Genomic DNA, 17,377 nt, shown 5'->3' with positions numbered 1-17,377 from the left:
TCAACAGTGACCTCAGCGAATTCCTGTTAGCGCAGCGTGCGACGGTTGTAGATCCGAAATCGTCGCATCCTGCCAATACATATGGGCTGAGAGTAAGTCTCAGAATAGCAAGGTGGCATCACACCTCTCATCTAATCACTCATACAGACAGCCGCATTCTGATGAGAAGTAATGAATGCAAGAGACAGCGTCATGCAGAGGACGAGAATCTGCCGCCTGAAAAGAGGACATATTCGTGGACGTCAAACACAAAAATGAATAGTCTCCCGCAAGGCAGTCCATGGTAACGCAGCGTTGCTCAATGCATTCTTCTTGAGGGCTTCATCAACGCCTGGAAGGAAGATTCGAGCGCCTTTTTCAGCTCCTTGTAGCTGACAATGAAGCAGCTCTGCTCGTCGCGGCTGATCAACGTTATTTTTTCCTCTGTTCCGGCATCCAGCTTGTTCAAACATGAGATCACGTGACCCAGATCGACGACGGGGTCGCCCTGCGCATCCACCTGATGGAAGACATAATCGCGGAAAATTTTCAAGAAATAACGCTCTCCATTCTCGGACCATTGTCTGTCATGCTCATATTCCGGCCGTTCGTTTACGAAGTTCAGCTTCGTCATGAGTCGCACAAGACGGCCATTTTCCAGTTCTCGGCTCAGGTCCGATGTAAGTTGATCATCCAAGTGAAGTGCCGAGTCAAAAGTCGACATGAGCTGCGAAGATATACCAGTGATGAAAATGTCAATATTTCGATCCTGATCTTTCTGCATGCCGTTCAGCAACCAAAATACCGAGTTCTTCAACTGCGGACTGTAAGCACGTGTAAAGTGCTCCATAGCTTTCGTAGGGTTGTGCATGACCGTCGGCGAGTTAGCACCCAACGTGACGATGAGTTGTCCGAAATTGACCAGATCCTGACGCTGAAGTTCGGCAACTGTACGCTGGCTGTCAAACTGGACCACATCCATGATAGCACAGGCGTTGAGTCGAATGCGATTCTTGCCGGTCAGTAGAACCTTGCTTGCGTCAATGACTCTGGCTGCAAGACCATTGCTATGGATGGCCTTCAATGCGTTGGCAATCTGGGTCATATAGCCCCACAGAATCTGCTCGGGGATGTGCACATTGTGACGACCTTGAAACCTTTGTTGGCCGGCGCCAAGGTGCTGTTCAGCGAGCGTCTTTGAAAGAGGATGGTAGTCGGTAACGAAGATCAGCGAGCTGTCCTGAAAACTTCTACTGGTGAACGCATCGTGGACTGTCACCACACTACCGTTGCACACCCGCTTCCAAGCCTGGACGGATCGAATCGCTTTCTCGTTCGTCAACCGAAAGCCTGGAGAGCCACTTAGCCTTGACTTTCCGGTATAGAAATGAGGGATGACGAAGGAATACATACCTTCTAATCTCCGGAGCGCGTAAAAATTTCCATCTTTGCTGGATTGCGCTTTGTACACCCAACTCGGAAAGCCAAAAATAGTTGCATTCTTCTGGTGGTTCAGGTCCAGCGGGACAAGAGAATGGAAGTAGTCAATCTGAGCTGGTAATTGAGTGTCTGCTCTCGTTTAGCATAGTGATTTACTTGAGGACTCAAGCCAACATACTGGGAAGTGTTTGCAGCGTGGCTGCCGCTTTCTTCTGCAGCTCCTCGCGGAAGTCATTAGGGAGGAACAAATCGTGGACATTGCGCTGATACCCCAGAGTGTTCTGGCTGTGAGGGCCGATAGGAGCGTACAGATGGTATTGGACCTGTCGACAAGACGTTAATTGAATAGGCGACATCGTTCGATACGACAAAGGAACTCACAGGTTGTTGAAAGCCAGCTGCGCCAGGGAAGAAAGCAGCACCACCGAGTGCTGCTGCAGTGTCATGAGAATATGGATTTGGCTGAACGGGGCCAACAGCTCCACCTGCAGATAGCGGAGTCGATGTCGTTACGAAAGGATCAAACGGGCTCGTAGATGTGATAGGGCCGTTGCCATTTCCTTGAAGAGCAGCCTGAAACGAGCGATTAGCGATTGAAAAACGTACACCAGATCTGCGCTTTCGCCTTCTAGCACCAGGCCAAGAGGATTCCACAGAGGGTATGGGTCTGCCTTCAGTGGGGGTGTAATGTCCAGTCCGTTGTCCGAAAGGCGAGGGAAAAGCAGGCAGAATATGAAGGGGATTAGGGTCAAAATCATCAGCAAGAGCATTCAAGCTGATGCCAGCGGACGGATGTCCCATCCTGAGGAAATTGTGGTAGGTCCTGTGTCAATCTTCTCAATGCGCAATTATTGGAGATGATTGACAAAGGCTTTTTGCACTTTGAATACCACCCTATGTGCGAGAATTGAGGTGGAAAGGGAAAAAGGAAACTGGGCAGGCGAGGCAAAGAGAGATGGGTTGGGCGGACAGACAAGTAGTGAAGATAATTTTGTTCCTGTGACTTGAAACCAAGGAAGGCGCGACCTACCAAGTGTGAATTGTCAAAACCCTGGGGAACAAACTCCTGTACTTCAGCTACAGTCCAGTCAGGAGTTACTGTGTCTTGTCGCAAGCCAGGAGTACTGGCATTGGATCCTTCTCCCATTAGCAGAACACCTAGAGACTAGAAGACTGATTGAGTCTTACGCGAAACGACACTTCTAGGTTGAAACGGAGCTGCATTTGCAGCTTTTGGAGATATTGTAGTCATCTTCTTTGTTGTGGCTGGTGTGCTCGTCGGAGATGATCCGTTCGACGACAAGAGGGAGGGCGTGAAGCTGGGGGAGTCGACATTGAAGCGCTTTTTACTGCTGTTACCAACACTTCCATGTAAGCTATCGCTCAGTCTACAAATGTGGATTTGATCCTCTTATCAGGAGAGGAGGGGCCAGCGAGGGTTCGACGTAAGGGATCCCGACCTGTCCGACTGATATGACGAATTGACCTTATGGGGGTCATGGTTGAAAGCGCAACCTTCACGAAAATACGCCCAGGTTAGATGAGGCTCATGGTCTCTATGAACGCGCAAATGGACGAGGGGTAAGCTCAGCACCTTTATCTTCATATCGACAACGACCGTATATGGTGATATTGCGACATAGAGTGTCTTTTGCATTTTCTAGAATGAGAGGAGATATGATGTCAGCAATTTCGCGTCGCATAACACCTGGCCCTTGTCACGTCCACGAGGCTTCCGATGTACGAGACTCTCTGTTCAGAGGTCCTTCTCGAGCCAAACTGACCTCTCGCCTTTATCTTAGGCGACCCCGTCCCGCGTCGGGAATCGTCCAAAGCAGGCTTCCCTGCAGAAGCCATGGTATGTCTTTATCCAATTTGGCGGGGATCAGCGCAAAGGGATCTTCATTGAATCATAACATGAAAAAAATTGGACGATAGAATATATCGAGAGGAGACCGCATTCCCCTAATCCAAGGCACAATTGTTCGATCGCGATGAATCTCCTTGAACGTCGAGGGAGATTATGCCAAGGCACGTTAGTGAAAAGTAGAGGGCAGGCTGTCGGTGCGGAATTCTTCACCCCAACAGATCGGAGACTATACAACCGGGCAATACTAGGCAATGGCCCACTATGCAAAGACGATAGGCATCGAGACAATGTCGCACCCTGGATGGCCGCGTAAAAGCCACAGGCCGTTGAGGTAACTTGGAGGGAGAGAGCGCCCGCGGGGAGAGGGGAGACTTGATTAGTACTCGACAAGTCGCCCTCTCGTAATGGCGGTGCACGGGCCAACAAACGCCTGAAGCGCGCGTCTCCGGCGCCAAGTTCCCGGACCCGGCGATGACGGAGCTTCCCAGAGGACAGCTAGCCACCACTTGGGTAAAAAGAGTTTCCCTTTCAACTGTGCTCTTTCTTAGTTACCGATATCGAATCTTGGGTTTCAATTTGCTTATTTTGCTAGAGGCCTATTGCTCAATAACTTTGAGAGTTCATGCAACATAGCCGTCGCCCGCCATTTGAAACCCCGTGATAGCATACAACTACCACTACTTCCCTGGAGAACTTTCATATTACTTTGTCATTGTATGGATCACGACTCTCATTAACTATGTCCTCCCCAGGGCTGGATATCTCGCAGCTATCTGACAGCGAAAAGTCTGCTCTCGAGACCTATATCGCCGTGACAAGCCAAGAACCATCTGAAGCTATTCCTTTATTACGCCGATCACAATGGAACGTCCAGGTACGTCCTAAGCGTCCAGGCATTGGAAAATGAATAACGATGCTGATCAACCCCTGCAAAGATTGCAATCTCCAAGTTCTTTGATGGGGAAGGACCCGATCCCGTTGAGGAAGCTCGCGCTGCTTTGAACAATCCGCCTCCGCCCCGGCCTACCCGCCAAACCCGAAATCTCATGAGCGATGACCTGAACGCGCAATTCTCACCGGCCGCTGGAGCTTCAGAACCTGCTCCTCGGATTGTGACTCAGTCCGAGGACCACTCAGTTTACCGACCGCCGTTCTTACTGGCGCTGTTATTTACTCCATTCAACATCATATATCGATTACTTTGCACCTCATTCCGCCTCTTCAGCAGCTTATTTCCGTTCCTGCCTCGCATACTTAATACCACTGCCAACCCAGCTCTGCAGGGTGCCCGAGGCCATAACTATGGACGTCGGCCTCTTGGACCTCAGGATACAGCCGCCAGGTTCATCCGGGAGTTTGAGGAGGAATACGGGTCTAATGCTGTGGGATTCCTGGAAAATGGTTACAATATGGCGCTGGAAAAAGCCCATCGGGACTTGAAGTTCCTCCTAGTGGTTCTCCTTTCTTCCGAACATGATGATACAAACGCCTGGGTCCGAGACACACTACTCTCGCGGGAAGTCGTTGAGTTCATCAAAAACCCCCAGAATGAAGTGATTGTCTGGGGAGGCAATGTCCAAGACTCTGAGGCATATCAAGTGTCGAACTCCCTCCGGTGCACGAAGTTTCCTTTTGCGGCTGTCATTGTTCACACTCCCAATGTGTCTTCAACTGCCATGTCTGTCGTGTGTAGGATCTCTGGAACAACATCGCCATCAGAGTTTGTGGAGAAGCTCCGAGCAGCAATTTCGCAGAATAAAGAAGCTCTTGAACGGATCCGGGTCTCACGAGCGGAGCAACAGGCTTCACGCACAATTCGGGAGCAGCAGGATTCGGCCTACGAGCGATCACTGGCTATCGACCGCGAGCGCGCCAGGCAGAGACGGGAAGCTGAAGCAGCTCGGCAGCGGGCGGAGCAAGAGGCGGCCGAGCGCCAAGCGGCTGAGGAGAAACGTCTCCACGACATTGCGCAATGGAAGAGATGGCGCGCGGCGTCTATTCAGGACGAGCCTGGGCCCGAGGTCAAGGACGCCATCCGCATTAGTATCCGGCTACCTTCAGGCGAACGTGTCATTCGAAAATTCGCTCCCGAGGCCGACATTGAAGAGCTCTACGCTTTTGTCGAGTGCTACGAAGTTCTGCAAGATGCACAGGGGAAGCCTTCTGGGGTGGAAAAGCCCGCCGGGTTCGAACATCAATACGAATTTCGACTTGTGTCGCCTATGCCGCGGACGGTGTATGAAGTCGGAGCTGGTGGATCGATTCGGGACAAGGTCGGTCGCGGTGGGAATCTCCTTGTGGAACCAATTGATGACAGCGATGAGGAAGAGCAGGAAGTATCCTAGGCACATTGGAGGTCTACTGGTGATGTACATGGTGTTGATAGTGACATTATGGTAGACAGGCGCACGGCCCTGGCGGGTGTCGTAATGGTTCTATGATGATAAAGACAATATTCGTATCTACCTTATCCTTGGCATTGACGTTCTGATATCTTAAGCTTTGCGTCATACATTTCTTCCAGTGTCAAGGTCAAACTCTACCATGCGAGGCACGACACGTGCTTGACTGGAATCTTCCACCTGAGCATAAACTGAAATGACACCATCACGACACAAACGACTAAGCCATAGCCTTCAAAGTTGGACGAAAGTCCGCATAGTAGCATCTCGTATGCAAGGCGCACGGAATCCTGCACGAACGCCATCCCGAGCGCCAACGGGATACGGGATCGATCGACGCGGGCGTCATAGATGACACATGACAGATGTATATAGATCGTCTGTCTCGACTGCATCGAAAGTAACCATGTAGGGGCTACTGCTACCTAATGCCGCCACAACGTCACACTATGAGATCCTGGCAATGATCATCTTAGATTATCGACGAGACTGTGCGATATCGATTTAGTTTTATGATCCATAGGTAACTGTATTCATGTAGACTTTACAGACTGCGGCACCGCGCGCGGAGAAGATCCAACACGTAAGTCTGAGGTATTATTTAGACCTATCTCTATCAACCTTGAGTATGCAGATATGGCAGGGTCATCCTGGTAGTCTATGCTTCGAGGACTCCGTATAGATGATTTCATGTGACATGATTTCGTAGGAGCACCACTCCTACTCCGAGAAATACAGGATTTCCTTCGCGGTGATCACAGACACGTCGCGGAATAGGAGTCTCCAGGTGACTTCGCATGAGGATCCGACGAATGATTGACACAATTGATCAAAACTCAAGTCCCGAGACGATATTATCCATGTCCATGTCGCAGGAGATATCGAAATTTATCTCCGATGATCAGCGCGTCTTTATTCCTTCATAGCTGACTTAATTGAAATTATGCAATCATGCAAAATCAGCTCGGAGGTTACCAGATCCGAAACAAAAAATGTTGTAACGGCCAGGCCGGGCTTCGGATCAGTAGGATCCCGCCCCACTTGGTTGTCTACATTCTACAAGAATAATGCCCCTTTCTGGGCAACATTTTCTTTTTTGATAGCGGAGTTTTTGCCACGTTTTCCTCATATTCGGAGAGTTAGCAGTCCCAGGTGTCATACCCCATACCTACTTGAGTTGCTGTCATGTTGTGCGCGGTGTAACTGTTCTATATAATTCTATTTTAGTGTGCTTTGAAGTATTTGATTTTGGGATCTAAATATTCAATCCGAAGGCATACATTTTTGGTGGCTGTAATACCTGTTGCTTGCGTCTCTTCGCGGGAAATTGTCGCTTCCAAGTCATGTCTTGGCATTCATGACTATCATTTCACTCATCATGATTCATGAATCATCCCCTAGGAGACCGTGTACGTACCGGCAGAAGAACACGCCGAAAGACTGCCACGTATAGAGTACCTTGCTATCTACAGTATCAGTTCACGGCAATTCCGGAGTTAACCCTGGTACAACTCATCTCACCACGGCTCAGCCGCAGTTTGATTGATAGAATGGTAGACATTAGTTAAGCAGTCAGGGACTCAGGAACGAATTACGAACGCTAGACGGATACTCCGTAGGGTCGATTAGGCTACCGTTCGCTTATTGCAAGATCCGTGGTCCCGGCCGCATTCATATGGACATGTTTTCGAATTTTACGGAGACAATTGCCCACTTGTTCCCGTCCTTGTACTGGGCCCGGAGTCGTTCTGTCTAGACGACCCGATTCGTCGAGTCCAAGAGAAGAGAAAGGATTTCATGCCACTCATTGGTTGATCTCGTAGTCGAGAAAATGGGGGCAAACCTGTCCTTTAAACTTGCTAATACTAGTCATCATTCTGGAAGCCCAGACTCCTACCAGGGGAGGAAAAAGCGTATTCAAATACGATCTAATAATGGTGACGGCGTCACTCCAGATCTTACATTAGGTGCCTCAGGACCAGGGACGTACTCGGTACTTACAGCTACGGGTCCATCTTATTTTAGTTTATTAACCTCTGTGTCTCCATCTTGCCCCCCTCATCTATCTTTCTGTCAATCTCTCCATCTTATCTATCTTTATATATTACTCCCTCCATCCTTTATCATCGTCTAATACCCTGTTCCCGTCTGTGGTGGTGTTCGAATTTTTATGCCCATTGTGACGCAATCACTTCCGAATCGAGACTGAGTGTCTCACCCAATCAGCCATCATGTCTCTTCTAGGGACGATAAATCCTAACTTCAACCCAGAGCGTACAGTAGCAGGTCGGGGAGCTCAGGAGGAGGAAGGAGAAATTGCCAGGGTCGAATCCAATCACCACAACAACGCCGCCAGTGTAAGCACCGACGAAACCGCCTTGGAACGGTCCAAGGAAGTCGGTGATGAGGATGTCGCAGTGCAAGAAGTCACCCGCCTGGCACGCCAATTGACCCGTCAGTCGACCAGATTTTCAACCAGTGGCAATGTTGAGAATCCATTTCTCGAAGCCAAAGAGGATTCGACGCTGAATCCTCTCAGTCCCAATTTCAAAGCCAAGAACTGGATGAAGAATCTGCTCGCTCTTTCGTCCCGGGATCCTGAACGGTATCCCAAGCGTGTGGCTGGTGTTGCTTTCAAAAACCTCAGTGTCCATGGTTATGGCAGCCCGACTGATTATCAGAAGGATGTGTTCAACTCGGTCTTGGAAGTTGGTACCGTTGTCCGCAGGGTCATGGGTGGGGGCAAGCAGAAGATCCAAATCCTACGGGATTTTGATGGTCTTGTCAAGAGCGGCGAAATGCTGGTCGTTCTGGGCCGTCCTGGAAGCGGATGCTCGACTTTCCTCAAGACCATCTCCGGCGAAATGAACGGTATCTACATGGATGAGAAGTCGTACTTGAACTATCAGGGTATCTCGTCCAAGCAGATGCGCAAGCAGTTCCGCGGCGAGGCTATCTACACTGCCGAAACTGATGTGCATTTCCCGCAACTGACCGTGGGTGACACCCTGAAATTCGCTGCGCTTGCCCGGGCTCCTCGGAATCGTCTGCCCGGTGTCTCCAGAGAGCAGTATGCCGTGCACATGCGCGATGTCGTGATGGCCATGCTTGGTCTCACACACACTATGAACACCAGAGTCGGCAACGATTTCGTCCGTGGTGTCAGTGGTGGTGAGCGTAAGCGTGTCAGTATCGCTGAGGCAGCACTCAGTGGCAGCCCTCTGCAGTGCTGGGATAACAGCACCCGTGGTCTGGACAGTGCGAACGCGCTCGAATTCTGCAAGACTTTGAACCTGATGACTAAGTACGCCGGCGCTACCGTTGCCGTGGCTATCTACCAAGCCTCCCAAAGTGCTTACGATGTAAGTATCATATCTCTACCCATGTCCGCTGCTCTAGCGCTAATTCGATTACCAGGTATTTGACAAAGTGACTGTTCTGTACGAAGGCAGACAGATCTACTTTGGACGCACCGACGAAGCCAAGGAATTCTTTACCAACATGGGTTTTGAATGTCCGGAACGTCAGACAACCGCTGATTTCTTGACTTCTCTCACCAGTCCTGCCGAGCGTGTGGTGAAGCCCGGGTTTGAGGGCAAGGTCCCGCAGACCCCGGACGAATTCGTGAGAGCCTGGAAGAGCAGTGAAGCTTACGCCAAGTTGATGAGAGAAATCGAAGAGTACGATCGGGAATTCCCAATTGGTGGCGAGTCGCTCAACCAGTTCATCGAGTCTCGCAGAGCCATGCAGGCGAAGAACCAGTAAGTCAGACGCGTTATCAACTCAGGTATCATGTGCTAAACTCTCCGCAGGCGAGTCAAATCCCCCTACACCATTTCCGTATGGCAGCAGATCGAGCTGTGCATGATTCGTGGCTTCCAACGTCTTAAGGGTGATTCCAGTTTGACCATGTCTCAGTTGATTGGTAACTTCATTATGGCCTTGGTTATTGGAAGTGTCTTCTACAACTTGCCGAACGACACAAGCAGTTTCTACGCTCGCGGTGCTTTGCTCTTCTTTGCGGTGCTGCTCAACGCCTTCTCCAGCGCCCTCGAGGTGAGTCTAGTTGGCTAATGTGGTTACCACAACAAGCTGATTGTCTCCAGATTTTGACACTATATGCGCAACGTCCCATTGTTGAGAAACAATCTCGCTACGCAATGTATCACCCCTTCGCTGAAGCTATAGCCTCGATGCTCTGTGACATGCCTTATAAGATCGCCAACGCCATCATCTTCAACCTTACACTCTACTTCATGACAAATCTTCGCCGCGAACCTGGCGCCTTTTTTGTCTTCTTGCTCTTCTCGTTCGTCACTACATTAACCATGTCCATGCTTTTCCGTACGATGGCTGCTACCTCCCGCACCCTGTCCCAGGCTCTGGTGCCCGCCGCTATCCTCATTTTGGGTCTTGTCATCTATACCGGCTTCACGATTCCGACCCGGAATATGCTCGGCTGGTCGCGGTGGATGAACTATATCGATCCCATCGCGTACGGGTTTGAGAGTTTGATGGTTAACGAATTCCACAACCGGCAGTTCTTGTGTCCAGACTCTGCATTTGTCCCGTCCAGCGGAGCATACGACAGCCAGCCCTTGGCTTATCGGGTTTGCTCGACAGTGGGCTCAGTTTCCGGCTCTCGTTACGTCCAAGGCGACGACTACCTCCACCAGAGCTTCCAGTACTATAAGAGCCACCAGTGGAGGAACCTGGGTATCATGTTTGGATTCATGTTTTTCTTCATGTTCACCTACTTGACTGCCACCGAGTACATTTCGGAATCGAAGTCGAAGGGCGAAGTGCTACTGTTCCGGCGAGGCCACACAAAGCCCACCGGTTCCCACGACGTCGAGAAGAGCCCTGAGGTGTCTTCCGCTGCGAAGACGGACGAGGCCAGTGGCAAAGAGGCTACCGGGGCGATTCAGAGACAGGAGGCAATCTTTCAATGGAAGGATGTGTGTTACGATATCAAGATCAAGGGCGAACCACGGCGTATTCTTGATCATGTGGACGGCTGGGTCAAGCCTGGTACTTGTACTGCTCTCATGGTATGTAGCTAACCGCTACTACAAGCGCGGCCTCGCAAAGTGCTCATAGCTAATGTTGTCAACAGGGTGTCTCCGGTGCTGGTAAGACGACGCTTCTGGATGTGCTCGCGACCCGTGTGACCATGGGTGTCGTCACTGGTGAAATGTTGGTTGATGGTCGCCCACGCGATCAGTCTTTCCAGCGTAAGACGGGCTATGTCCAGCAACAGGATCTTCATCTCCATACCACGACTGTCAGAGAAGCGTTACGCTTCAGTGCTTTGCTTCGCCAGCCCGCTCATGTTCCCCGCCAGGAGAAAATTGACTATGTTGAAGAGGTTATCAAGCTGCTTGGCATGGAATCCTACGCCGATGCAGTCGTTGGTGTTCCTGGAGAAGGTATGTCTTTTGCCTACTGTTTTTGTAACCCCGCTCACACGAACCAGGTCTCAATGTTGAACAACGGAAACGTCTTACAATCGGAGTGGAACTCGCAGCGAAGCCGCAACTACTTCTTTTCCTGGATGAACCTACCTCTGGCCTCGACAGTCAAACTTCCTGGTCCATTCTCGACCTGATCGACACTCTCACCAAGCACGGCCAAGCTATCCTGTGTACTATTCACCAGCCATCGGCAATGCTGTTCCAACGATTCGACCGCCTGCTATTTCTTGCCAAAGGAGGCAAGACTGTCTACTTTGGTGAAATCGGAGAGAAGTCATCTACTCTTGCCAACTACTTTGAGAGAAATGGCGCTCCTAAGCTTCCTGCCGACGCAAACCCCGCCGAATGGATGCTTGAGGTGATTGGTGCTGCTCCTGGTTCGCATAGCGACATCGACTGGCCTGCTGTCTGGCGGGACAGCCCCGAACGCAAAGCGGTGCATGAGCACCTTGATGAATTGAAAGCGACCCTCTCGCAGAAGCCCATTGACCCGTCCAAGGCCGATCCCGGCAGTTACAATGAGTTCGCTGCCCCCTTCACCGTTCAGTTGTGGGAATGTCTGCTTCGTGTCTTCTCGCAATACTGGCGGACGCCAGTGTACATCTACTCCAAGACCGCACTCTGCGTCCTCACCGCTCTATATATCGGATTCTCCTTCTTCAACGCCCAGAACAGTGCCCAGGGTCTCCAGAACCAGATGTTCAGTATTTTCATGCTGATGACTATCTTCGGTAACCTGGTCCAACAGATCATGCCCAACTTCTGCACTCAACGGTCTTTGTATGAAGTCCGCGAAAGACCTTCAAAGACCTACTCCTGGAAGGCATTCATGGCCGCCAACATCATTGTTGAGCTTCCATGGAATACACTCATGGCCGTCCTGATCTTCGTCTGCTGGTACTACCCGATCGGGCTGTACCGGAACGCCGAACCGACCAACTCCGTGCACGAGCGCGGAGCACTCATGTTCCTCCTTATCTGGTCATTCCTTCTCTTCACCTCTACCTTTGCGCACATGATGATCGCCGGTATCGAACTCGCCGAGACCGGAGGTAACCTTGCCAACCTCCTCTTCTCCCTCTGCCTGATTTTCTGCGGTGTCCTCGCCCCGCCTCAGTCCCTTCCCGGCTTCTGGATCTTCATGTACCGCGTCTCACCGTTCACATACCTTGTATCAGCCATGCTGTCGACTGGCGTATCAGGCACAAACGCCGTCTGCGAGGCTGTCGAGCTCCTGCACTTCGACCCGCCAAGCAACTTGACCTGTAAGGATTACATGGCCGACTACATCTCCACAAGGGGCGGGTATCTGGAGAACCCATCCGCAACCAGCGACTGCGCCTTCTGCACCATCTCCAGCACAGATACCTTCCTCGCCGCCGTCAGCAGCCACTACAAGGACGCCTGGCGTAACTTTGGTATCATGTGGGCTTTCATCATCTTCAACATCTTCGCTGCCGTCTTCATTTACTGGCTTGCTCGCGTGCCCAAGGGCAAGAGAACCAAGGGTTCGACCTGAAAGCCTGCCCGCCTTCTCTTCTAGCTTTTCTTCTTGGATATTACTTTGGCTCTTTTTCCCCATTTTCGCAGACATATGGCGTATGCCTCCTAATTCTTGCACAATGTTGTACTCTAGACTTTAGACTCCGTGTCACGGTTTGCTCGCGTGTTACACGCCTAGACACATGCACATACACTTTACTCCCCTTTGCTTCTTTGGATATACCTTGCCGATCTTGACTATCTCTTCTTCTTGTCAGATTCTTAATTTTAGTTTACTGTGGACAATTTTCCAACGGTGACACACCATACATAGACAGAATGTCAAATCATCTCCTTTATATGAAATTTTTTGAAAGAAGTATACTCCTGAAATTGGTGTATGTAGATCGATGGGTAAGGTATGTCCTCACAGTTTGTGTTTCAAGGCAAACAAACAAGCTGACAGCGTATCGGATGGCTCCAGGTCACAAAGATACCGCCAGACAAGTTGTATCAAACCAGCGACAAAATGAATGAGAGAATAATCACAAGGAATCTGAAATTAATGTACATAGATAGGTAAAAAGGCAAGGAGATCTTTGGACAGAGAGAAGGATAAGAAAAGAAAGAGGAAGAAAAGAAACGAATTGACAGTCCGTACAAGGAGAGCATCGAACATCTACACGTCAACGCCTTCAAAACATGCAGCTGAAGCTGGACATCTACCATGTGAACGCCTCCTCGATAAAATCGACCACCGCGCCCTTCCCGATGTTATTCCGCGCCGCGGCGCGGACTTCATCTGCAAAGGCGCCCGGCCCACACACGGAGACGATGGTCGCACCGATGCGTTTGGGGATAACTTCGTTCAGGACGACGTCGGGCCGGCAGCGGCCCGGGAACATCTGGACGGTGGCGCTGGGGGAGACGATCTCGCGGCTGCTCTTGGGTTTGGAAACGAAGAGTTTGACCGTGAGGATCTCGCGGCGGCCGGGGAGGCGGAGGATCTGGTCCATCCAGTCGCGGACCCAGGTGAGGTGTTCGGTGTTGCGAACGGACCAGATGAGGTAGATCTGCTGGGTTGCGACGCGGCCCTCGGAGGCGCGGATGATGAGGTCACGCACGAAGAGCATGTGGTGTGTGATGCCGGCGCCGGCGGAGAAGAGCACGGCCGTGCCGTAGCTGCCCATGTTGGAGGCGTGGGAGGAGTAGGGGCCCTCGATGTAGCCGGTGGTGTAGAGGGTTTGCCGCGGGGCGGCGAGGGCTTTGTTGTAGAGCTTGCGGGTCATGCCTTGGCGGGCGCCGACGATGAGGGAGACGGAGGTGGGTTGAGTGCCCCTCATGTAGTCGTCGAGGTCCAGGGGGTTCTGCTTTTCCAGGAGCGACGGGGTTATGGGGCTCATGACGTTGTCGGGCGCGGCTGAAGGAGTCACGCAACTGTTCGGTTCTACCCAAGCGATTGAGAAGGGGTGCGACATCCATAGGGAGACGCTCGGGATGTAGGCGAAGACGTGACCGCCAGGGTTGATGCGGACATGCTTGGGCAGGTGGAAGGTCACCTTGCAGGCCTCACCGGGCAGTGCTTCGACAACCAGTTTGGTCGTGCCCTTTTTGAGTGAAAAGTTGAGGTACAGCAAGCGGAACAGCCGCGCTGATCGTTCAAAGAGCCAGATAGCGCCAATGGCCTGAGCCCAGGGGATCTGGGGAAGCTTATCCAGGTCCAGGTGCACATAGACGCCGAGGAAGGCCAGGAAGGCGGCAAGCTGGTGCAGATGTAGGAAGGTCTCGTAGAAAGCATGCCGGATCGGCGAGGGGGAATGGAGGCACAGGAAGATCATCGCGACGGTTCCAACCAGGCCCCAGGTAAAGAAGGGGGTACTGGTGAGTCGTACCAGCATGCGAGAGAAGTCTTCTTCGTCGCATGCATTGACCGCCCAAGCCGCTGTGTGGACCACACTCTCGAGTACCACGATACGGCCCAACCATCGATGCAAAAGATTGTACGTATCGAAACTGATGTGCAAGAGGGGGATCAGGGGATTGTTGCGACCCGCGAGGAGGAACAAAGGCACCATATTCAGGACAGCCAGAGTGCCCGACCGGCCGCGAAGCTCGGCTACGAGGGCCGCTTTCTCGTTCACAGCATAATCCAAAAAGCAGCAATAAGCCATCTGACTTGCCACATACAGCAGAATCAGGATCGAGTGAAACCTCGACGGCAAGGTGCCCACGTTGATGGCCGAGGAGAGCTGGATTTCCCGATTGTGTCTTTTGCGACCCAGAGGTGCGTAGAGAATGTGCTTCTTGATATTTGCCCACAATCGTGACTCCTCGACACTCCAGAACATTTGCTGTCTTGGACTAGCCGTCAAAGAGGTAATATGTCGTAGGTAGGCATGGCTGATCTGGGCAATCCGGCCGCAGAAAACTACCAGGGCTCCGATAATAACAGACCAGTAGATGATTCGCGTGAATATGACATCTCTGGGAACATTGACCCCACCAAGGCCTCTCGAGAACTCGTAAACATAGGTAGTGTTTATCCCATGACCGCGGGGAGTGATGTGTTGATGAAGGTCATCCATGGGAAGGACTGGATAAGCCGGAGTCGAGAGTGGTCGTGTAGTCCGGCGACAAGGAGCCGAAATAAAGTCAAAAAGAAAAGAGTGTCGATGTGAAGAGACTCTTCAGCCAGGAAGAGCCGAGAGCAGGCAATGCAGTTTTTACGCAGCGAAAATGCCGTCCAATGATGTAAATGCTTCTGATGGCTGGGAAACGATAGGAATGCGGAGACCAGGCCGACTATGATGGTCCAGACGATCGCAACTGACGAACGACAAAGACCATGCGAGTGCACCGATGAGAACAAGAATACTTGGGGTTAGAAAAGAACGACGTCCTGGATGGCTCTCTCAGAGTAGACCACTGCGTGCTGGCAGTAATATGGCACAGCTCGAACAATGGCGATTGTTTCAACTGGAGAGCGGACAAAGAAGATCCTCAAGGACAATTGTGCCTAACAAAGCCAAAGAATGTCAATACCCCAGCAATGACAACTAAACTCGACGTCTCACTGGCGGCAAGCATCACAGAATCAGAGACATGACGGTCTCTGACTATGCCGTCAAAGACGTCGATGACATGCCAGCCTTTGAGATTCCACTGACACTCACCTCCCAAGTGCATGATCGTCCGCAGTAATATTCAGCAGAACTTAGAAGACGCTCAGCGTCATAAACTATTCAACGATCGGTGACGTCGATTCTACAACAGATTGCAGACCCTTGTTTTGCAGTTTTGCAGATGCAAAGCGATGAGTCTGAGACAGGTAGTGATCGACAATTAAGGAACGAAAGGAGACAACAGAAGCTCAACCAAAAGGGTGTCTCTGAGTGAAGAAAGAGCCTGCCAAGAGGTTCGATAATGAATAGAAATGGTATTGAGTTGAAGTGAACTGCAGATCTCCTCCTGATGCGACGATCAGAGCCAGCTGAAGCGGGAACAGTGAATATCGAATGCTAATAAACGAAGACGACCTGAATCAACAGGAAACACAAGAGAAAAGAAAAAAAAGAACCTGAGGGGAAAAAACTACCCTGATCTCAAGAGAAGATCCACCAGGCAATTTGAAAAAAGAAGGAAAAAGTCGAGAAAAACCAAAGCAAGAAAGCAGCCAGAGCTGTCATTCTGAAACGCAAGTACTAAAGGGATAAGTGAGCCCCATATCAAGGCAAATAATGGCGTGGTCTTGGGAGAGCAGTTCCTATCCAAAGCCAAGCCAATTTTTTCGAGAGAAACAGGCGAATCATCGAGTCTGCCCTGATTGTCGAGTTACTTGGGCTCCCTTTGATCCGGAAACCCCGAAGTTTAGGTCGCTGATGGGCGATGAGCACAAGAAGCGCCCTTGCAGAGGATGTCCGACCAACAGCGCATCGCCGGCCATACAATTGATCAATCAATCAATCTGTAGAAGGCGAGGCGCTGAGCTGGACGCGCCCAGCCCCTCTTCAGCAGCAATTCACAGCGTGTGCTCTGGTCATTCACCAGTAGACTTGCCGAATTGGCCACATGGAGTGGATAAGTCGCCAAGTCGAAGAGCATATAATTAACAGATTGGTCGTAGGGTGGCCATAGAGCTGTTTCATATCAGGGAGCCCACACTGAAATCTCCGCTCATATTGGACTGTTGGCTGATGGCTAAGGAGAGACACGCCCAATAATATTCCAGTCTTCCAGTGTAACTCCCGACTGCTAGCTGACAGGAGCTCGGACCAGGAAGAAAAGCCCTTCGCCTATTCTCTTCAGCGTCTTTTTTTCCCTCGAGATGAAACAACTTAACAAGCGTGGCTGCTGCAGACAGTTAACTCCCTCTTGCTTACCAGAAGAAAGTACCTCTCTAAAAAGCCGAGTCTTTCCCTGATGGAGTCACGTGAGACACGGGTGTCACACTAGAAGCAATAGTTTAATCTATTCCTCATGGCATGTCTCATTCGAGTCATTCCCTATCGCTTTTTATTAGACTAGAGATCATGTGTCTATCCAGATAACCCAGCTACGGGCAGTGTTGCCAAGGTCGAGAGTCCCCTGTCAACGGTCTCGATTCCAAGACAACGGGTCCGCTTCAATATGACAAGTCAACGGCGCAGACCCGGCTAAATTGCGATGGATACAGTCTTCGGTGCAGGCATCTTCATTTGGAATCTCTCGGAAGCGCCCAGACACCGGCTATG

General features: G+C 51.0%; 4 protein-coding genes across 4 annotated transcripts; 2 read left to right on the top strand and 2 right to left on the bottom strand.

Moving 5' to 3' along the window:
• Positions 1-298: 298 nt before the first annotated feature.
• ALT_7845 (PAN-complex poly(A)-binding subunit PAN3) lies at positions 299-2,220 on the bottom strand (the record flags this gene model as incomplete). Its single annotated transcript, XM_033561079.2, has 4 exons — positions 299-1,329; positions 1,393-1,548; positions 1,598-1,742; positions 1,801-2,220. 4 exons carry the CDS (start codon positions 2,218-2,220, stop codon positions 299-301), a joined length of 1,752 nt encoding a protein of 583 aa, XP_033416970.2.
• Positions 2,221-4,028: 1,808 nt separating this feature from the next.
• On the top strand, positions 4,029-5,634 carry ALT_7844 (clathrin-mediated endocytosis regulator UBX3; the record flags this gene model as incomplete). The annotated part of the gene is made up of 2 exons (XM_033561080.2): positions 4,029-4,163; positions 4,225-5,634. The coding sequence occupies 2 exons, from the start codon at positions 4,029-4,031 to the stop codon at positions 5,632-5,634; spliced, it is 1,545 nt and encodes a 514-aa protein (XP_033416971.2).
• A 2,288-nt stretch (positions 5,635-7,922) lies between these two features.
• ALT_7843 (pleiotropic drug resistance family ABC transporter) lies at positions 7,923-12,684 on the top strand (the record flags this gene model as incomplete). The annotated part of the gene is made up of 6 exons (XM_033561081.2): positions 7,923-9,053; positions 9,109-9,452; positions 9,504-9,747; positions 9,798-10,742; positions 10,808-11,120; positions 11,168-12,684. 6 exons carry the CDS (start codon positions 7,923-7,925, stop codon positions 12,682-12,684), a joined length of 4,494 nt encoding a protein of 1,497 aa, XP_033416972.2.
• Positions 12,685-13,369: 685 nt separating this feature from the next.
• Positions 13,370-15,232, bottom strand: ALT_7842 (ferric reductase family protein; the record flags this gene model as incomplete). Its single annotated transcript, XM_033561082.2, has 1 exon — positions 13,370-15,232. One exon carries the CDS (start codon positions 15,230-15,232, stop codon positions 13,370-13,372), a length of 1,863 nt encoding a protein of 620 aa, XP_033416973.2.
• Between the last annotated feature and the right edge of the window lie 2,145 nt (positions 15,233-17,377).

Source organism: Aspergillus lentulus (assembly GCF_001445615.1).
Source record: "Aspergillus lentulus DNA, contig: Alt16, strain: IFM 54703, whole genome shotgun sequence".
NCBI lineage: Eukaryota > Fungi > Ascomycota > Eurotiomycetes > Eurotiales > Aspergillaceae > Aspergillus > Aspergillus lentulus.
This window is presented reverse-complemented; position numbering and strand designations above follow the sequence as displayed.